Consider the following 23,434-nt stretch of genomic DNA (forward strand, 5'->3'; position numbering starts at 1 on the left):
AACCCATAATGTTAACAATGTAATTAAAATCACAAATTAAATTTCTTAAAGCAAATGTATGACACTGAATTACATTGCCTGTTATTATTTTCACTTTTGAAATAAATACTGAACTTTTTTTTTTTTTTGAGATGGAGTTTCACTCTTGTTGACTAGGCTGGAGTGCAATGGCACAATCTCAGCTCACTGCAACCTCTGCCTCCTGGGTTCAAGCGATTCCCTGCTTCAGCCTCCCAAGTAGCTGGGATTCCAGGCATGCGCTACCACACCTGGCTAATTTTGTATTTATAGTAGAGATGGGGTTTCTCCACGTTGGTCAGGCTGGTCTCAAACTCCTGGCCTCAGGTGATCTGCCTACCTTGGCCTCCCAAAGTGCTGGGATTACAGGTATGAGCATTTAACAATTAAGTGAAATACTTCATTACCCTCTCCCTACCTCTACCCATGAACTACATCATCCATAGTAATTCTTTTACATTTCCCCCCACCCTCAACTTTTTCATTATATATAGTTTAGAGGTCAGATAACAGATAATCCTCAGGTGGGAAAATAAGAGCTCTAGATTATTAGGATTTCTACAGACTTGTCTTAATGTCAACCAGGAAATATACCTATTCTAGCATCACAGATACAGAATAATAAACATCTCAACTAACTGCCCTCCTAATGGTAAGTATTTTTTTTTTTTTTTAATTTTTTTATTTTTTTTTTTTGAGAAAGAGTCTTGCTCTGTCGCCTAGGCTGCCAGGCTGGAGTTCAGTGGCGGGATCTCACCAAGCTCCGACTCCCAGGTTCACGCCACTTGGCCGCCTAAGCCTCCCGAGTAGCTGGGACTATAGGCGCCCATCACCACACCCGGCTAATTTTTGTTTTTATATTTTTAGTAGAGACAGCGTTTCACCGTGTTAGCCAGGATGGTCTCAATCTTCTGACCTCGTGATCCACCTCCCTGGGCCTCCCAAAGTGCTGGGATTACAGGCGTGAGCCACCACACTCGGCCTCCTAATGGTAAGTTTTTTTTTTTTTTTTTTGAGACTGAGTCTGGCTCTGTCGCCCAGGCTGGAGTGCGGTGGCCGGATCTCAGCTCACTGCAAGCTCCGCCTCCCGGGTTCACGCCATTCTCCTGCCTCAGCCTCCCGAGTAGCTGGGACCACAGGCGCCCGCCACTTCGCCCGGCTAGTTTTTTTGTATTTTTTTTAGTAGAGACGGGGTTTCACCGTGTTAGCCAGGATGGTCTCGATCTCCTGACCTCGTGATCCGCCCGTCTCGGCCTCCCAAAGTGCTGGGATTACAGGCTTGAGCCACCGCGCCCGGCCCAATGGTAAGTTTTTAACCAACTTTTACTGAATTCATCATCAGATATTTAACCCCATCAAAAATTATCTGGCAAAAGACTACTATCATAAAGTGAAACAAAACCACAGAGATACCTCACTCAAAGTAAGAGGAATGCACACCATAACTATGCTGAAATTACCATTTCTCACCTAAATTAAACTGGCAAAAATGCAAGTCTGCCAAATACTCTGTTGTGAGGCTTGGGAAAGCAGACATGCTTACCCATTACTGTTTGGAATTCAAAACTGCAGGCCGGGCGTGGTGGCTCACGCCTGTAATCTCAGCACTTTGGGAGGCCGAGGCAGGCAGATCAAGAGGTCAGGAGATCGAGAACAACCTGGCTAAGATGGTGAAACCCTGACCCTGGCTAAGATGGTGAAACCCTGACTCTACTTAAAAAAAAAAAAAAAATATATATATATATATATATATATACACACACACACACACACAAATTAGTGGGGTGTGGTGATGCATGCCTGTAGTTCCAGCTACTCAGCAGGTAGAGGCACGACAGTGGCTTGAACCCAGGACGGGGAGGTTGCAGTGAGCCAAGATCGCACCACTGCACTCCAGCCTGGTGACACAGCGAGACTCTGTCTCAAAAAAATAAATACATAAATAAATAAATAAATAAAAACTGCACAGCTCCTACTGGAAGGAAATTTGACAATCTAACAAAATTTTATACATACGTTTATCACTATACTGAACAATCTCACTTATATCTACAACAAAAGACCCGAAACAACTCTAATGTCCACACAAAGGCAACTAGCTGAATAGAGTACAAAAAAGAAAATATAGTACATTGAAGCTATATCAGTCCATGTCTACATGCTACTGTGATCTTCAGCATATATTTTTAAGAGAAATGTGGTGAAGACTCTATAATATGCTACTGCTTATCTAAATAAGGAGGGAAATACCAATATATAGATACATATCTACATATAATAAGCAAGCAGGGATGTGTTAGACTTAACTTGCTTTACGTATTTGTCTACCTTGCTTTACATATTTGACTTTAGAAAGATAGAATACTTTGCTTTACATATTTGACTTCCGGTCTAACTTGCTTCATATTTGAGTTTAGAATGATAGAATACTTCTTACATAATTATAAAGTATATAATTATAAAGGTAAATAAAATGTAAAAAACAATTCTGTGTTTGAGACAGGGTCTCCCTCTGTTGCCCAGGCTGGAGTGCAGTGGCACAATCAACTCACTGCAGCTTCAACCTCCCGGGCTCAAGTAATCCTCCTACCTCAGCCTCCCAAAGAGCTGGGACCACAGACGTAACCATCACACCCGGGTAATTTTTGGTTTTTTTTTTTTTTGAGACAGAGTCTTGCTCTGTCACACAGGCAGAGTGCAGCCATGTGATCTCAGCTCACTGTAACCTCTGCCTCCCAGGTTTAAGCAATTCTCGTGCCTCAGCCTCCTGAGTAGCTGGGATTACAAGCACCTGCACCATGCCTGGTTAAATTTTGTATTTTTTTTGTAGCAACAGTGTCTAGGCTGGTCTCAAACTCCTGACCTCAAGTGACCACCCATCTCAGCCTCCAAAAGTGCTACGATTATAGGTGTGAGCCACTGCACCCAACCAACAATTCTTAAAAAACAAAAATTACTGATTACTCCTACATTTCTGGTAGGAATGTAAAACGGAATAGCCATTATGGAAAATAGTCAGACAATACCTTAAATACCTAAACATGCAACTACCATATAACCAAGCTGCTGCTCTCTTGGGCATTTAACCCGGGAGAGTGGGGCGGGGGGGTGCTGGGGGGAGACTCAGGTTCACACAAAAACCTGTAAACAAATGTTCACAGAAACTTTATTTGTAATAGCCAAAAAAACAGAAACAACCCAAATGGCCTTCAATGGGTGAATAGGTTAAAGAAACTATGGTACATACATACTATGAAATACTATCCGCAATAAAAAACAATATCATGATACATCCAACAAATTGGAGGGCTCTCTAGAGAATCATGTTGGATAAAAAAGTCAATCGCAAAAGGTCACATACTGGGTCAAATGTATGTAACATTCTTGAAATGACAAAATTATAGAAATCGATTACAGAATAATAGTTGGCAAAGTTCAGGTGTAGAAGCTGGGTATGACTATAAAGGGCAGCATGACTCCTGATAGTGACAGAAATGTTCTATAAAGTGACTGCATTGATGCCAATATCCTAGTTGTGATATTGTATTAATAGTTATGCAAGATGTTAACACTGGAGCAAAACAGGTATAAGCTATCTAGGCTCACTCTACATTATTTCACAACTGCATGTGAATCTACAACTCAGAACATTTAATTTTTAAAAAATCAATAAAATTAATAACATAAACAACATAAGTGTGTATCCAGTTAGTGTTATAAACACAAAATTATTTCAAGAGACTTAAAACACAATATTGACTATAAAACCCTCGTATACTATGCCCTATGGGGGGGAAGTACTAAACTGTTTTACACAATCATATTGTTGGAGCTAGTGTTAGTGGTGTTGTTACTCCAAGACTATTATATTCTTGTGTAGGATTAAACAGTTAACCAATTGTGAGATATTCTAATTACATTATTCTCTGTATTGTTGACAACTAGGATAAACATGAAACAGCTACATAAAACTTGTATTCCTAAATTTCAATCGCAATTATCAGTATAAACTCATGTATTTTATCTTAAAGAAACAGATGAAACATACTACCTAGCTTTGTCTACTAAAAAGACTAGGAACAGTGACCAATCTAGTAGGAAAGGGCATGACTAGCTCTCCAATCCTGGTCTTGTAAGCTAACTCTGAATTTGGGGCACAGAAGTGCAGGATAAGCCTGAGACATCTTGTAACACCAGATAACTTCTTTGCCATCAAGTACCACTAGGGTATTGTTTAAAGGATTTGATAACCAGCTTGAAGAGGTTCCTAGTGACCAGAAATGGAATGAAATTTAAGCATCAATAAGGGTAATAACTGCAATAGACTGACATCCAGTATGGTTTAAATCCATGAGTTCATAATGACACTTAATTTTTCATTATTCTGAAAACGAGTAAATAAAGGCTAAGACTCAACAAGCATTTATCCTGCCTTTCCTCAATACGTTAAGAGAACGGAATAGTTAATATAGAGACGTGGCCGGCCAAGGTGGCTGTCGCCTGTAATTCCAACACTTTGGGAGACCAAGGTGGGAAGATCGCTTGAGCCCAGGAGTTCTAGACCAGCCTGGACAACATGGTGAAACTCTGTGTCTAAAAACAAATACAAAAAACTAGTCAGGCATGGTGGCGATGCCTGTAGTCCCAGTTACTTGACAGGCTGAGGTGGAAGGATGGGAGAATCACCTGAGCCCAGGAGGCTGAGGCTGCAGTGAGCTGTGGTCACACCACTGAATGTAGCCTGTTTGACAAAGTGAGATCCTGTTTTACAAAAAAAAAAAAAAAAAAAAAAAGAGAAGCTTGTTCCTATAAAAATATTCCAGCTGATAAGTAATGAACAACAGAATTAACATACCACTAATTTGCAACCCCTAATAAATTAGTGGACCTAAGGACTATCACTGGCTCCCAACATAAGACAACCAGAAATCAGGTTCCATCTGGTAAGACAACACAGTCTAACTATGAAAATAGTCTTATATATATATATATAAAGAAAAAAAAGAAATTGAACCTAAATCTGATCAAGCCTAGAAACACCTTCTTACAGAATAGATCGGGGAAACTTGTGAAATCATGAGAAAACAACTGGCAAAACTCATCAGGACAAACAGCTGAGTTCCCTAAACAAGCACACTGTAATGGTGACCAGGGGTGGTAGGGAGGGAGGAGTAGGTTTAGAGACTTAAGAAATGAATATCAACCAATCAATATCATAACTATGGCTGGGTGAGCCAGAGATTTTGTTCAATGTATAATAATGGCTTTGTGATTGTTTTTTTGAGACAGGCTCTCACTCTGTCACCCAAGCTGGGGCACAGTGGAATGACCATGCCTCACTGCAGCCTCCCAAGAGGCTAGGACTACAGGTGAGTGACACCACGCCTGGCTCATTTTTTGTATTTTTTTTTTTTTTTTGGAGACAGAGTCTCGCTCTGGAGTGCAGTGGCCGGATCTCAGCTCACTGCAAGCTCCGCCTCCATTCTCCTGCCTCACCCTCCCGAGTAGCTGGGACTACAGGTGCCCGCCACCTCGCCCGGCTAGTTTTTTTGCATTTTTTTTAGTAGAGATGGGGTTTCACCGTGTTAGCCAGGATGGTCTCGATCTCCTGACCTCGTGATCCGCCCCTCTTGGCCTCCCAAAGTGCTGGGATTACAGACTTGAGCCACCGCGCCCGGCCATCTTTTGTATTTTTAGTAGAGATGGGGTTTCACCATGATGCCAAGCTGGTGTCGAACTCCTGGGCTCTTGTGATCTATATACTTTGGCCTCCCAAAGTGCTGGGATTACAGGCCTCAGCCACCTCGCCCAGCCGGTTTGTAATTATTTTTGTAAAAAGAATTCTTTGACAGACATATTCTGAAATATATATACACACAAATACATATATACTGTAATATACATGGATGAAATAATATGATATCTGGGATTTGCCTTAAAACAACACGTAAAGGGAGAAGAAACACACGGCAGTATACATGGGACAAGAATGTCGATAATTACTGAGGTAGGGTGGTGGAAATGTAGGTTCATTATATATTATTTTATTTTTACATAAGTTTGAAATGTCCACAATAAAAAGATTTTAAAAAACAAAAAAGAAATGTGGAAAAAACATATTACAAACAGGAAAAATGACAGATCTACCAAATTCTTTAAGGGAGTATTCATCTAGTAACTCTTTAACATAGTGCATTCCAGTTAAAAAAGATGCCATCAGGTAGAAGATGCACTATTATTTTTTGCATCATTAATAAAGTAAAAACCCTATGAACTATGACACATTATTGATAGAAAGATATTTTCCTGATTTTAGAGTTGTCAGAATACAAAAATAATAGTAAGAATACACATAAAAATGGAAAACTGTATGTTAGAATCGATAAAATACAGTGATCTATTAGTCCTTTTTTTTTGAAAAACCAGACTGGGTTTTGCTCTATCACCCAGGCTGGAGTGCAGTGGCACAATCAAAGCTCACTGCAGCCTCAAACTCCTGTGCTCAAGCAATCCTCCTGCCTCAGCCTCCCAAGTAGTTGGCACTACAGGCATGAGCCACCATGCCTGGCTGTGATTCATTAATTCTTTAACTTGAATTCATAAAGGAGTTTCTGTTAACTAGTATTACCTCAGTAAAATTACTGGCAATGTTACCAGACATGTGCAACTTACCTAGGCTGACAACGTTCACATAGATATGTATCAGGAATATGCTGCCTATCAATCCCCATGCAGTCAATATGTTGCCAAACGCTTAAAAAAAAAAAAAAGCAGAACATATGTAATATTAAGTCATCCTTAAATTAAGATTTGATATTCATTTAACTATCATTTAATAAGCACCTACTTTGAGCTTAGCACTCCTAAAAGGGACTCTGAGAAACTCATAGAAATGTGTCTTCAAGCAGATAAAATTTGAGATGTAAAAGCAAGAGGACAAATATAGGATACATAAATGTTTAAAGCAAATACAATTTTAAAATATAAAGTGTATAATTTATTCTACAAATATTATTAGAAATCACAACGTAGAGATGGCCACACTACTTGTAATTAATGAGAAAAGCACCTTGGAGAATAATGAACTTGACTCGAACCTCATTTGGGAAATAGTAAGCTATCAGTGTAGCAACATTTATCAAATATCATTTATCAGATATGAAGAGAAGGTGGCCACAAGGTGCTTAACATATATGAAGAGAAATATTCATTTTGAGAAAAAGGAGGAGGTTAAAATTGGATTAGTGAAGTACAGTCAGATTATTTAGGACTTGGAATGTGCAGACGTGTGTAGATTTCCTCTGTCAACAGGTAACAATTAGAGGTGCTTTGGTGGCATGTAGTATTCAAAGAAGTTAAGAAACTGCAAGCAGAAAGACCAACTAAAGAGATGTTTCCAACATTCCACACTTGAGTTAAAGGAGGGCAGAACCAGAATTAACGCCAGAGAAAAATAAGTTAAAGAATATAAGAGACATTCTATGAAGATAGAGATTAAACCTAATTACTTTTAATGGAATACACGGACCAGTTTGAGGCAAATTTCTTAATTTGTTATTATTGTATTTTATTGCCAAGACTAATTTGTCTAAAGTTGATATGCCTGACTCCAAAAATAGTCTTAGTTATTCTTTACATAACAATAAACTACTTCTAATATATAACTACAGTAGCTTCCCCTTATCCATGGTTTGCTTTTCGTGGTTTCATTTACCTGTGTTCAACCACAGTCTGAAAATATTAAGATATTTTCAGGAAGAGGGAGAGAGGCGGGCAGAAGGAAAGAGAGAGAAGGAGAGAGACAAAGTCCGCATTTACTTCTATTACAGTATGCTGTTATAATTGTTGTTAATCTCTTACTGCATCTACTTTATTAATTAAACTTTATAAATTAGACTTTATCATAGGTATTTATGTACAGGAAAGAACAGTACTGTAGGGTTCAGTACTCTCTGCAGTTTCAGGCATCTACTGCGGGTCTTGGAACATATACCCCAGGGGAAAGGAGGGACTACTGTACCAAACTAACTGCTATTGTGTTGTTCTTTACTTTTCAACTGAGAATGTTTGGGCAAGAACTGACAGAATGTGAAATAGATATCAAAGTGGAAAAAAGATGTGAAAAAGAAAAGTAGCGCAAATGACAAGGGTTAGAATAACAAATTAAACTAAATTTGTGGGCAAATAATGATGTCATGCAGACAACAGAAGAAACAAAGCCAGAATATGAATAAATAATCAGAGCTGTGGATGTCAGACTTCAAAGAGATGAGTATAAGTAGTAGGAACATGTAAAAACAATGAGGCAACGTAAAGTAAGAATAGAGCCTTCCAGGAGACTACAGGCTGAGCAACAGAAAAACAGAATAACAAATATTAGATTCATAACAAAAAGTACTATCTGAGAAGTAAATAACTTGAATAATCCAAAAACTGTGAACTGGTCCTTCAATAATTTGTAGATGGATATAAAAACTCTTAAGGACATTTCTACTATTCTCTAATAGAGATAACTGTATATTATATATAGACCATCGCAGTTAAAAGAAAAACACTGCTAAGGTTATATATTAAAATAAAAATTATATACCAAATGGTATATAATTTATCACATTAGACAAGATGAGCCAAGAGAAAGCTTTTTTATATGATTGGCTACAATATGATTTGACATTTTCTACTATGAGGAAAGCAAAGTGTCACTGAAGTTATTTTTAGTTTTTTATTTTACCTCCTAAATAAATTTACTGAAGTCATTATTCATGGTAGAATGTGTTACAGGTAATGAAAATTTATTTTTACATTTGGAAAGATATTACAACATGTTTTTATTATTAAGATAAACTCAAAGTGTTAATATTAAAATTTTCCATAAAAGTATCAAATTTTACATTCCACTTAATATTTGAATTTCTCATTTTTTGGCAAGAGTAAACAAACTTTTTGAAACATAATGCTAACTGCATGTTTGTATCAATAATATTCAACTCCTAATCACCTAATCTAATAGATGGGGATAATATTGCAAATAATGCAAAGTAATACTTGGCTTTAGGGTCCATTTTTATACTTACATTCAAATATGGGTATATGCCATACTACATCACATCAAATAATTAAGCAACACCATAATGACCAGACGCAGGAAATTCTGTAAAGTTCCCAAACTTTCTTGCCCTCTACAATGCACTGCTTAAGTACTCTCCGCTTCCCACCCTATGCAGGGGATAAACTCAGTAACTTTCAGGCTGAAATCCTACTGTTCCCTCTTCATCCTCCCCAAATCCTTCCCCCGCATCAAAAAAAAAAAAAAAAGGAAAACAAAAATGAAACAAAACCCCACTTTCTGTCCCAATCACACCTTCTCTAGGGGAGGAGGCCTTTCTTGGTGGCTGAACCAGGGTTGGGGGAGGGGAGACTGGTTCTGGTTCAAGGAGACTCCAGAGTGCTGCAAGGTTCAAGTCAAAAGGAGGTGAGAGAGTCAGGTCAAACAAACATCAATCAAAATGTTTACTTTCCCCAAACTGGAAAATCACCGTTGACTAAGCACAAATTATTCCAAAGGAAATACAAATGACTAAATTCTCTCATTTCTATCTCGTCTACTGCTATATTTATGTACTTGTACTACTACTGAACTAAGTGAAAAGAAAAATGTGATCCTACATGAATAAGTTCAGAACGGACTATTACTCAGTTAACAACAGGGACTTCTAGTAAACTTTTTTCACATAGGAGGCTTTTTCTAGGACTGCATCAATAGTAGAAGTCCCACTTAAAATATGTATTCATTAATTCCCTTGAAAGTGACTTTAGTTATCTTTTCCAACATTACCAAAGGTTATCAGTATTCAAGAAAAATAAAATAATGGTGTAAAATATTTTACCTGCATTTGTCACAACAGATCATGTATCCATCATCATGTGTAAAACCACATATGCACCTGGTTACATCAGTACCATAACTTCCATCCTCAGATGTGCTGATTGTAGTAGCACTGGAAGTTTCATCAAAATTAGGAGTGGTAAATATGCCTACTTCGTTTTTGCTAATAAGGACTGATGGAGGAGGGGAAGCCGGAGGTGTTGGAGGAGGACGAGCACCATAATTATGGTCCTGAATAATTAAACACAAATATAGCACAATATTATTTAACTTCAACAATGATATGAACCAAGCAACTTAAATAAAATTCAACCCTTAATTTCAATACTCAAGAGATACGAGATTGGCTCATTCCTTCCTTAATACCATTTAAAAAATGACTTGGTGAAGCCAGATATTAAACCACAGTAGTAAGTGAATATATCTATCTACAAAGTGGGAGTGGTCACATTCACATCCAAATTTCATTCCTTCCCTACCAAATCATAAGATATCTTCACAGTCCTATGGTCACATACATAGCTCCACCTCCAAGATGAAAGAAGGTATTAAGATGTGAGAATAGAAGTGTTTAAAAAAAAAAAAAAAAAGGAAAACAGAAAAACACACATCTCAGAAATATGGAGCCTAAAGAATAAAAAAAAAGACATATTTATCACTATAAAGAATATAATACAGGTTTTTTTAATTTAGTAATTTTTATTCTGGTCCAAGTAGTAAACATCTCTCATAATTCTACCTCCATAGTATCACAAATGTGTTACTATGTAATTACATTTGAATCTAAACGCTGCCTCTTACTAGATATGCAGTATTTAATAAATTAGATAGACTTTCATTTTCTCACCTATGAAATAAAAGATGAAAACTACATCTCATGAAGTTGTTTTTAATGATTAAATAATATATGTCTGACACATAACAAGTGCTCAATAAATGGTAACTATAAAAGTTATGATATAATTCAAAAACTAAAAATTAAAAAATTAAAACAAAATTAATTACTATATAATTCAAAACCAATAGTAGGTAGTACAACACAACCTTATCTACATTCTCTTAGGAAGTAAAGAAATATCAAACTATTAACAGCATAAACTGCAAAATAATAAGAGAAGCTCTTCACTTTTATAGAACTTCAATCCCTTAATGGTTAATGAAAAATTAAACACCTAATTATTTTGATAGTATGAAACAACCATGCTTTTTAAACACGCCGTTTTAAGCACAATATCACACGCATCTACTTTCAATATCCAAATTTAAAAATGTTTCTTCAAAGAAATGTTTAACACTTACCGCATAGGGCAAACCAATGTAACTGTGTGAATGATGTGAGCTGCTGGTATATAACTGGTGGGGATAACTGTTGGATTTCTCAACTACCACAGGGCTAGCTTCTACGGATTCTGGTCTGGGGGGAAAAAGTTGCATCAAAGAGAATTCCATTCATTTTTTTCTCTTAATCAATTTAAATGATAAAGTACTTACAGTAAAATATTGGCTATACATATACAATACCTACTTATAGCAGGTGGATGCACTATAGATAAGATATATCCCATCTAGATTATGTGTCATAAGCAAACTTCTGTTTAATTAAGTAAATGTCCCCCTCCAAGGTCAAATATAGTTTCCCTCTCTCTCATTAAAAAAAATTACTAGAGGCCAAATATTATTTAATAAACCCTACGGCACTGAGAAAACTAAGCAAAGGGGTGCAAAGAAGTGGTAGAAATAATTTAAGCAAGACTAAAACACACAGAATCTATATGGACCTCAAGTGGAACTGAAGTATGCATTTCAGTGTTCAAAAATATACGCATGTGTTGAGTGTGACCAGATATTAATATAATAGTGTCTTGAGGGGGCCGGGCGCGGTGGCTCAAGCCTGTAATCCCAGCACTTTGGGAGGCCGAGACGGGCGGATCACGAGGTCAGGAGATCGAGACCATCCTGGCTAACACGGTGAAACCCCGTCTCTACTAAAAAATAAAAAAAAAAATTAGCCGGGTGAGGTGGCGGGCGCCTGTAGTCCCAGCTACTCGGGAGGCTGAGGCAGGAGAATGGTGGGAACCCGGGAGGCAGAGCTTGCAGTGAGCTGAGATCCGGCCACTGCACTCCAGCCCGGGCGACAGAGCGAGACTCCGTCTCAAAAAAAAAAAAAAAAAAAAAAATAGTGTCTTGAAAATGTCAGTAAACTTAACGAATAGGAAGTTTCACAATAAACCAGGATTTATGCCTGAAAAAAACATAAATAGCCACCTGTAATATGAGTAATTCTGGTCTTAGATGATGGAGACTGACCAACTACTGATACAACATTTGCCCACTGTTGTTGACTTACAAGCTCCCTGGCCTCGCATTTTACATACATCACTTTCCCAACTTCTTTACTCTTACCAATCCTCCTGAGCTCTATTTGGTTAATTCCTATTGATCGACGAGGTTGTGAACCTACATCTGAGGTCAATTCACACAAATTAATCTCTCCCTTGCAAATACTCAATAACATGATTTGTTTCTGTGCCTTTGTTTTACAAAACTATAACATCACTTGAAAAATTTTTCATGACAATCTTTATCCTACCTCCTATTCAAAACTTTCCATTAGAAGTTAGTACTATTTGCACTATTATTTAGTTTAAGAATTTTTAGTGGTTATATTCTGATTCGTCATGAGACTATCAGCATAAAAAACTTTTACAGTCAACTGCTTCTTAATATACTGTCATCCCTTCACCAAGTCTCAATTTAGCTCTCAGTGGCTGCTGTTGTAAGCACTGTGGGCCAGAATTAGCAAAAAGAGGAGACATAAACTGAGGTTATCAAATGGTTCTAAAGGAGATTGCAAAGAGTCTCCAATATGTTCTGAATACAGTCATCCTTTGCTTAACGTTGGAAATATATTCTGAGAAATACATCATTAGGTGATTTCACTGTTGTGTGAACATGACAAGAGTGTACCTTACACAAACCTAGATGGTATAGCCTACTACATACCTAAATGGCATAGCTATTGCTCCTAGGCTACAAACCTATACAGCATGTTATGCACTGAATATTGTAAGTAATTGTAACACAGTGCTAAGTATTCTGTATCTAAACATATCTAAACAGAAAATAAGGGCTGGGTGTGGTGGCTCAGCCAATGATCTCAACACTTTGGGAGTCTGAGACAGGAGGGTCACTTAAAGCCTGGAGTTCCGGAATAGCTTGGGCAAGATAGCAAGATTTTCTCTACAGAAATTAAAAATTAAAAAAAAACTAGCCAAGCATGTTGGCACACGTCTGTAGTCCTAGCTACTTAGGAGGCTGAGGTGGGAGAACTGTTTGGGCCTAGAAGTTTGAGGTTACAGTGAGCTATGATCATGTCACTGCACTCTAGCCTGGGCAACAGAATGAGACTCTGTCTCTAAAAAGAGAAAAAAACATGTACAGTAAAAAGACAATGTAAAAGATAGAAAATGGTACACGTGTAGAGGGCACCTCCAATATAATTTTACGGGACCACCATTGTATTATGTGGTCTGGTGTTGACTGAAACGTTGCTATGTGTGCATGACTGTACCTTGAAAACCAATATTCACCTGTAATCTCGGCACTTTGGGAGGCCGAGGCAGGTGGATCATGAGGTCAGGAGTTCAAGAGCAGCCTGGCCAAGATGGTGAAACCCCATCTCTACTAAAAATACAATAAGTAGCCAGGGGCAATGGCAGGCACCCGTAATCCCAGCTACTCGGGAGGCTGAGACAGGAGAATCGCTTGAACCCAGGTGGCAGAAGTTGCAGTGAGCTGAGATCGCGCTACTGCACTCCAGCCTGGGGGACAGAGTTGAGACTCTGTCACAAAAAAAAAAAAAAAAGAAAATAAAAGAAAATCAATATTCAGCTAATGTCTATGCTGTTACATTAAGAATTCACTTATTCATTATTTTAAAAGAAATGTTTCTTAATTTCAAAATTAATAAATGCTCATTGTAGAAAATCTAAATATAGCAGTAATAAGGAAGTGAAAGCCCATGTCTCCACCCAACTCCCAAACATTCCCATGTTAATACTGCCATGTATCTTTCTCTAAACTTTTCTATGCATCATTATATCTACACAATTTTTGCTTTATAAAATCCGAAAATATACTCTATGTATTCGTGATTTACTTTTTCCATCTTTAAATATCAACATATATACTTAATTCTCGGTAATAACTGCTTATTTCATTATAGGAATATAAATTTAACAATTTCCCCTACTGGTAGATAATGACATTACTTCTATTTTTCACTATTAAAAGTATTACTGCAAATGTACATCCATTTATCTTTTCTGCATAAATGACAGTATTTCTATAACATGAATTCCTGGAGGTACAATTGCTGAACAAAAGGGCAAATGTCCATAAAACTGACAGATACTACCAAACTGCCATTGATTACAACAGTGACACTTTCTAAATTCTTTAAAAATTACATGGAAGGAAGAAGTGAAGTTTTAGCAATGATTTACAATACTATTATTAAAGCAACATGCAGGAACTGTGGCCAGAGCACAAAGATTCACTCTTAAAAATTTAGATAAAACTCTGCAAAATGTGTTACTAAAAGGTGTGGGCAAAACTTGGATATTTTGGAGTAGCGGCCATAACTTTTGCAGTGCAAAACTAGCATGAATTTCTTTTTCCTTCTTCCCAAATGTAAGGACAGAAGTGTTACATTTCTAAGTGTTATATATACTTCATAATTATTTATAGAAGTGTTTATATAATTATGTATCAAAACATAATCCATGATGCAGTGTTCATCCTATAGAAAAATGAGATTTCACACACACAATTTTGATATCACAGTTTTGATTTCACAGAGAGTGAAGAGCTTATACAGTGGTTTATATTCATTAATATACTGCTTTGTATGTTCTTTTTTTTTTTTTAACCTGTCAGCAGAAAGTATGTATATGTTCTAAAATTACTGAATCCAAAAAAGATTTTCTCTTTATCCATGGGAAATTTCCCAAAAGATATTCATTGCATACTCCAAGAATTCAAAATGTTCAAAAATTTTCAAAATGGTCAAAATTAAACTGCAATTACTTTTGCACCAACCTAGTAGCAGGTAATGAAATTATTCCCAATATATAAGCAACAAGGTATGGTCAAAACCACCATAATTTGTAGATGAAGTCACCTTTTCAAAAACTCTGAATTCTGTTTCCAACAAGTAGAATAACCGAAATGCATAAAAGGGGATTCTAACATGCAACTCAGCTCTGTAACTAAAATGGTAAGTATATTCTCTTGTTAATACATAAGCCAATACTTAGGTGCTGACTGCTTCTTTTAGAAATTTCCCAACAGCTAAAAAATGCAGAAGGAATAAATAAATGAGAAAAATAACTACACTGCAACCCTTAAGAGGTTATATATCTAGGCAACAAACAACCATGGATGCTGAAACTCTTAGGTAAAAGGTTGATAAGTAGACAAGATGACAATACCTGAATCTGTTGATCATTATTATTATCATTAGGAGTTAGACAACCAAGCTTTATTTGTCTCTCCTAATGCTATGTGATAGGAAGTACACAGTCCCACCTACAAAATATCATACTGAAAAAAGAAAAAGAGAAAAGGAAAAGAACAGAACTTGAAGCTAATTATATCTCTAAATCCAAATACCAGTTTATCAGAAATATGGGGGAAGTAGAATATTACATGACACCAGAAGGAGGCAATCAGCCAACTCCAGAATGTTAAAACTTCTATAGGCCAAATTTTCCAGTTTCTTCACCAAGTCTACAGCATAAAGGAAAACAAATTTTAAAAGAGGGATGTTGTTATAGATGAAGAGAGATTCAAGAGACATTTCAAGCAAATGCAGTGTGTGAAATTTTGTTTGGATCCCAATTTGAACACATTACAAAAAGATTTTTGAGATGAGTGAGAAAATCTGAAGATGAACTGGATATTTTATGTTAATTTTGCTATATAATAGTACTGTAACAGAACAAAAAAGTCCTTAACTGTTAGTGATAGATAACTGAATAATACATGGGTGAAATAATACCTGGGTGAAATTGGAATTTGTTTTAAAATACTTAAGAGGCTGGGCGCAGTGGCTCATGCTTACAATCACAGCACTTTTGGGGGCAAAAAGGGAGGATCACTTGAGGCCAGAAGTTCATGACCAGTCTGGGCAACACAGCAAGATCCCACCTCTACCAAAAAATGAAAAAATTAGTCGGGCATGGTGGCTCACACCTAAAGTTCTAAGCTTCAGCTACTCAGGAGGCTGAAGTAGAAGGATCACTTGAGACAGGGAAGTTGAGGATGCAGTGAGCTATGATCATACCACTGTCAGCCTAGGTTGACAGAGTGAGACTCTGTATCAAAACAAGAACAAAAAAACCAACTGAAAGACAGATGAAACAAGATTGGCAAAACTTTGAATACTGCTGAAGCTAAGTAATGGCCACCTGGGATTACTATTCTGTTTTACATACCATCATGTATATATTTGCATTTCCATACTAAAAAGTGGAAATAAAAAAGTTCCTCAAGCATTTTTATCTTACATTTAATATCTCTATACACTGGGTACCAGCAAGAACAGTAGTCTATCGTTTTTCCTCCAACTCACAAAGATGTCCTCGGCATTTCTAAACCCCTATTTGTAGAATATCTCTTAACCCTTACTCCTTAATTTCAACACATTTTTCAAGGTTTATTTCAAGTATTCTTAAAAGAGCCCTTTCTTGACTGCTTCAACTCCCTAATTTTAGTATTCATGAAGCACTTCTTTACTGTATTGTTACTACTTTTCACATTTTTGTGCTCTGCTAACAATCTTCTATCGTGCATCTATTATTTTTTTTTCCCAAACTCTTTCTTAATGAGACATTTTCTCCAGTAGAAAGAATGCCATATTCACTTCTGAACTTGAGGTTTTTTATTTGTAAAGTAGGAATAAGGATATTTGCTTTACCTCCTTCCCAGCAAAATGAAGTTCGAATGATATAAAGGATGGACAAATACATTTTCTCAACTATAATGCCTTACACAGATACATTACGCTACTTATTTGTTCAGAATTTGTTCTCAAGTACAACTACAAATACTCTGAAGCTCCTTAAAAATTGTTTTATAACTTCAGTTCATAATAATTCAAACTTCCAATAGAGTGATTCTATGTACAAGCCCAACGACACCTGTTTTCAATAAATCACTAATTTTGCTAGAGGAGACAGAACCTATTACCCTAGTAAAAGAAATTTACTACAAATAATATATAGGAAAAACCCAGTAATGCTGGAGGAAGACAATACCCCATGCATATGCAAAAAGACAGGAAAACATGGCAGGTGGAATCTTCAAGTAGTATGTAAAGGTCAGACTTCAGGAATAGTGTTTATTCATGTAAGCAGTCTCTCAAAAGCAAGTAATATCTAAATGCCTGTAATAGATAGAGTCAGATTTTCCTTTGGAGGTTTGGATTTAGAAAAGCATCACAATAAACTGTATCTCTCTGTGATCTTATAAACATCTGACACAAATTCAAGTACTTGCACTGAAATCTCATGGCAGCATTTGGTATAAAGTGGTAGTGATCTGGAATGATCCCAAATATACTTAAAATTTTTTTTCTAGCTCCAAATTAAATAGCAAATTTTTTAAAACATCAAAAAGCTCACAGAAACCCCCAGAGACTACATTCATTTAAACCACTTTGACAGCACTGATTAAACAAATATTGAGGGCTTAATGTTCACTAGCGACCATCAGAGACACAAAGATAAGACACTGTCTCTGCCTTCAAGGAACTTACAATAATGTAGTTTTCTTTCAATCAACAAACATTTGAGCACACAGTAAGTACCAGGCAGTGAGATACTGTACCAAATGCTAGAAATAAAAAAATAAAGTGGTCCTTCTTAAGAAACTGACTTACAGGCAAACAAACAAGTGTAACAATAATTACAGTAGTGCCATCAGAGGTATGCACAGGAGCCTTCATAATAGTAGTCACATTTAAGCAAGTTTTAAAGAATGGCAATTTAACAAGTCCATGAAATAGAGAAGGCAAAGAGATGGAGAAAGTACTCCAGACAGAAAGCACACATGCAGTCAAAGCTATCAACATGACACATTTAAGCACATTTCTCTAAGCATGATCTACAGACAACCAGCAGCACAATTACCTGTAGTGCAAGTTGTTACTTTTCACAGCTCTACTTAAATGTAATGAACCAGAATGTTTAAAGATTGGACTTAGAAATCTACATTTCAACAAACATCTTCGATTTTACGTTCACTGAAGTTTAGGAAGAACAGACTGAAGAAGAATTACTAAAATTCAGAACAGTTAAAGGAGTGGAGGATGTGCCAGAGATGAGAATAGACAAGGACTAGTTCAAGAAGAACCCTGCATATCCAGCTAAGGAATGAATATGATCTCTTATCCTGAAAAACTACACAGAGGGCCAGGCACAACAGCTCACACCTGTAATCCCAGCACTCTGGGAGGCCAAGGTAGGAGGATGGCTTCAGGCCAACTGTTTGAGACCAGCCTGGGAAACATAAAAAGACCGCATCTCTAAAACAACAACAAAACAAAAACAAAACAGAAAAATGGCCAGGCATGGTAGCTCACACCTGTAATCCCAGCACTTTGGGAGGCTGAGGCAGGAGGATCACTAGAGCTCAGGAGTTTGAGTCCAGCCTGGGCAATATAGTGAGACCCCATCTCAAAAAAAAAAAAAAAAAAAACCCCACATAAAAAGAAAAACAAAAACTACACAGAGTCACTACTGGTTTCTCTCTCCCAAGCAAGTTAATGATGTAAGTGGAGTAGTGTTATGACAAAATAAAACTAAGAGCTTGAAATGTGAGGCTGGGTAATCTGTAAATAACTCTCCTAGATTCAGTAGGCTCAGCAGAAGCCCTGAAAATGATCAGAGCAGGTAAAAAGTACTACCTCTCCAAGACTCCTTCCATCATCCTCACTCACAAATAGGTACATTTCCTCTGCTCAATCTAATTCTTCACTTTTCTGAAAAGCACTTGGCATTGTGTCTAGTTTCAAAGTGATCCTCCTGAGTGTATGGCATCCAGGGTCCAAACTGGTAACTTTTTTATTTAACAAAGAGATATTAAAATATGCAACTTGCGGGCTGGGCGTGGTGGCTCACGCCTGTAATCCTAGCACTTTGGGAGGCCGAGGCGGGTGGATCACCTGAGGTCAGGAGTTCAAGAACAAGCCTGACCAACATGGTGAATCCCCGACTCTACTAAAAATACAAAATTAGCTGGGCATGATGGCGCATGCCTGTAATCCCAGCTACTCGGGAGGCTGAGGCAGGAGAATCGCTTGAACCCGGGAGGCGGAGGCAGCAGTGAGCCAAGATTGCGCCATTGCACTCCAGCCTGGGTGACAAGCAAAACTCCATCTAAAATAAAGGTAGGTAGGTAGGCAGGTAGGCAGGTAGGCAGGTAGGTAGGTAGGAAGGAAGGAAGGAAGGAAGGTAGATAGATATAGAGAGAGAGAGAGAGAGAGATAGATAGATAGATAGATAGATAGATAGATAGACAGACGGACGCACAGACAGACAGATAGACAGAGCAACTTGCTTTTACAACAAATAATTCTCCAACTTTTTCCCTTTTTTTTCCTTGAGTTCCTTCAACTCTCAAGTACAGGGCCAACTACCTTAATGATTTGCCTTCATTTTTTTATGAGTTACAGAACACAGGGTACATTAACCATTGTTAGGTTCATCAGACACAATGACCTGTGAAAATAAAAGACTTTGATGAATCTATCAATTACACTACCAACAAAAGTCATTAATTCTCTTGCCTTTCTTTAAAAAAAAAAAAAAAAAATTTAGCAGACTTCCTTCCCTTTTTTTTTTTTTTTTTGAGACAGAGTCTCACTCTGTCATCCAGGCTGGAGTGCAGTGATGTATCTCGGCTCACTGCAAGCTCCACCTCCCGGGTTCAAGTGATTCTCGTGTCTCGGCCTCCTAGTAGCTGGGATTAGAAGCATGCACCACCACGCCCAGTAAGTTTTTGTATTTTTAGACCAGGTATTGCCACGTTGGCCAGGTTGGTCTCAAGCCCCCAACCTCAGGTGATCTGCCCACCTTGGCTCGCAAAGTGCTGGGATTACAGGCATGAGCCACCACGCCTGGCCTGTTTTTTTGTTTGTTTGTTTTTGTTTTCTTTTTAGGAGACAAGGTGTTACTCTGTCACCCAAGCTGCAGTGTAGTGGTGTGACCATAGCTCACTATAGCATCAAACTACTGGGCTTGAGTGATCCTCCCACTGCAGCCTCCTGAGTAGATTACAGTCATGAGCCACTATGCCTGGCTAATTTTTTAAAAATTTTTTGTAGACAGCAGGGGTCTCACTATGTTGCCCAGGCTAGTTTCAGAAATCCTGGGCTCAAGCAATCCCCTCACCTTGATCTCTCAAAAGTGTTGGGATTACAGGCATGAGCCACTGGGCCCTGCCAGAATCAGCTTCAAGTGCTTATCTTTGATCTATAGCACATTACTATAAATTCTGAAAAGCAATCTTTACATAGACTTTAGAGTTGAGAGAATAAAATTATTATATATTTTAAGTTCTTAAATTCTTATAACTATAGGATCTGGAAAACTAGATCTTTAATCCTTCATCAATTAAACAGTATGCAAAAAATTTCATACTAAAAATACTATCACTTAAAAAATACCATTACTTGTTAAAATTCTTTATACTGCAGAATTTTACATCCCTTCTCTTCCTACGTTCTGTCTCAATTTATTACATCATGGTCAGTAAATAACCACTTAGATAACATAGGTATTAATAGTAAATTTCAATCTCCCTCTCATCACTATTTAATTCTGCTAGTTTCCTAATGCCTTTAAAATTTTTCCAGCTTCCCAAAACAGGTATTAACCAGAACTGCTACTTTAAAAAACTTAGCATTCAATATACTGAAATCATGCCAATTTTTAAAGACTATTTATATATGAGGGACTTTTCATTCAATTACATAGCACCTGACATCTTTCTACAATGAAGAGGCTATAAAATATGTCTAGCTTTAGTTCTATTTCTTCTTAACAACGGAAATATAGTTAGGATACGGGCATTCAATAATCCTTCTTAATATAATAAACTTCAGCGTTAACTATTTGACCTTCAAGCAATATAGGCTGGGTGCAGTTGCTCATGCCTGAAATCTCAGCATTTTGGGAAGCCAAGTTTGGCAGATCACCTGAGGTCGGGAGTTCCAGACCAGTCTGGCCAACATGGTGAAACCCCATCTCTAATAAAAATACAAAAAAAAAAAAAAAAAAAATTAGTTGGGCGTGGCGGTGCACATCTGTAATCCCAGCTACTTGGGAGGCTGAGGCAGGAGAATCGCTTGAACCTGGGACGCAGAAGTTGCAGTGAGCCAAGATTGTGCCACTGCACACCAGTCTGGGTGACAGAGTGAGACTCCTTCTCAGAAATAAAAATAAAAAATAAATAAAAATTAAAAATGACCTTCAAGCAATATGGTTCATAACTCAATGCTTACTATATGCCAAACCCTTTGCTAGGCGTTGTAGATACAGTGATAAAACAGGTAAGATGTTTATAGTCATAAAGCTTATGTTTTAGTAAAAATACAAAGCATGGCAGCAACGAAATAAAACAACAGAAGTATTTCAGATATTATTATAGATAATGGAAGAGGGGAGGCCTCACTAGAATGTGATATTTGAGTTTAGCTAATAATTATGCCAAGAACAGAAGAATGATCCAGACAGAGGAAAGCATGAGTACAAAGTCCGTAAGGCAGAAACAAATGTAGAATATTCAAAAGAACAACAACAAAAAATCAATATGGAAGTAATAGTGGGATAAGAAGAGAATAGTGAGAAGAGATTAGAAAGGAGGGCCTTATGGTCATAAAAAGTTAATATTTTAAGTAACACAGAAAGTCATTGGAAGCTTTTTAAGTGGGAGAATTACATGCTCTGGTTTATGCTTCAGAAGAAGTGCGGCAGCTTCTACAGAGAATAAATGACAGAAGGCAAAAGAGAAACATGGAGAGTATTCCACTCCAGTGTTAGTCAAGAGATTACAAAGGCCTGGATTAGGACAACAGTAGAAATGGATATAAGTGTACTGATTCAAAATATACTTTTGGCCAGGCATGGCGGTTCATGCCTGTAACCCCAGCACTTTGTGAGGCAGAGGAGGGCGGATCACCTGAGGTCAGGAGTTCGAGACCAGCCTGGCCAACACGATGAAATCCTGTTAAAAATATAAAAATTAGCTGGGCATGGTAGCGTGCACCTGTAGTCCCATCTACTCTGGAGGCTGAGGCAGGAGAACTGCTTGAACCCAGGAGGCAGAGGCTGCAGTGAACCAATATCGTGCCACTGCACTCCAGCCGGGTGACACAGCAAGACTCCACAAAAATATACTTTGAAGGAGGACACAGTACTGACCAACAAATTAGACGCGGGGGTTAAGGGGAAAGGACCAATCAAGACTGACAGCTTAGGGTTTTCACTTAAGCAACTGGATAGAGATGGAGCCATTTAAAGAAACAGATGATGTGAGGGCAGTGGCTCACACCTGTAATCCCAGCACTTTGGGAGGCCAAGGCAGGCGAATCACCTGAGGTCGGGAGTTCGAGACCAGCCTGACTAACATGGAGAAACCCTGCCTCTACTAAACATACAAAATTAGCCGGGCATGATGGCGCATGCCTGTAATCCCAGCTACTTGGGAAGCTGAGGCAGGAGAATCGCTTGAACCTGGAAAGCGGAGGTTGCAGTGAGCCAAGATCACACCATTGCACTTCAGCCCGGACAAGAGTGAAACTCCATCTCAAAAAAAAAAAAAAAAAAAAAAAAAAAGGAAAGAAAGAAAGAAATAGATGAGGACTGGTGCTGTGATTCATCCCTGTAAATCCAGCACTTTGGGAGGCCGAGGCAGGTGGATCACTTGAGGCCAGGAGTTTGAGACCAGCCTGGCCAACATTTTTCTCGACTAAAAATAAAAAAATTAGCCAGGCTTGGTGGCCGTCTGTAATCTCAGCTACTCGGGAGGCTGAGGCAAAAGGTTCACATGAATCCTGAAGGTGGAGATTGCAGTGAGCCAAGATCATGACACTGCACTCTAGCCTGGGTGACAGAGCAAGACTGTCTCAAAAAAAAAAAGAAAAGAAAAGAAAAAGAAAAAAGAAGTAGATGAGCCTAAAAAACAACAACCAAAAGTAGATTTGGGGGCAGAAGAAGATCAAGAATTCTAAGTGAAGCTGTCAATTTGCATATGCAAGTCTGAAGCTTAGGAAGATTATGACTGGAGATAAAAAATTGAGGGTAACCACACATAGAGATTATATTTAAAGCCAGGTAATAACCTAAAAACCAAGTTTTTTAAAAGAAGAGGGGACTGCAGTTGAATCTTAGACATTTAAAGTGCCTGGGCATAACAGAATAAGTCAGGAAAAAATGAGCAATAGTGGTCAGTTAAGTGTGGTACCCA

At 37.8% G+C, this 23,434-nt stretch overlaps 1 protein-coding gene across 8 annotated transcripts in view; it reads right to left on the reverse strand.

Moving 5' to 3' along the window:
• KMT2E (lysine methyltransferase 2E) overlaps nt 1–23,434 on the reverse strand; it is a 100,796-nt gene that overhangs the window by 40,641 nt on the left and 36,721 nt on the right. For 6 of the 8 annotated variants that reach the window (XM_003896441.5, XM_009203603.4, XM_009203602.4 and 3 more), the window contains 3 exons: nt 11,204–11,318; nt 9,906–10,135; nt 6,691–6,771 (listed from right to left, as the gene is read on the reverse strand). In XM_003896441.5, the coding sequence (XP_003896490.2) occupies nt 6,691–6,771; nt 9,906–10,135; nt 11,204–11,318 (426 nt within the window). The other 2 variants (XM_021936142.2, XM_009203606.3) reach the window with 2 other exon arrangements.

Source organism: Papio anubis, chromosome 4 (assembly GCF_008728515.1).
Source record: "Papio anubis isolate 15944 chromosome 4, Panubis1.0, whole genome shotgun sequence".
Lineage (NCBI taxonomy): Eukaryota > Metazoa > Chordata > Mammalia > Primates > Cercopithecidae > Papio > Papio anubis.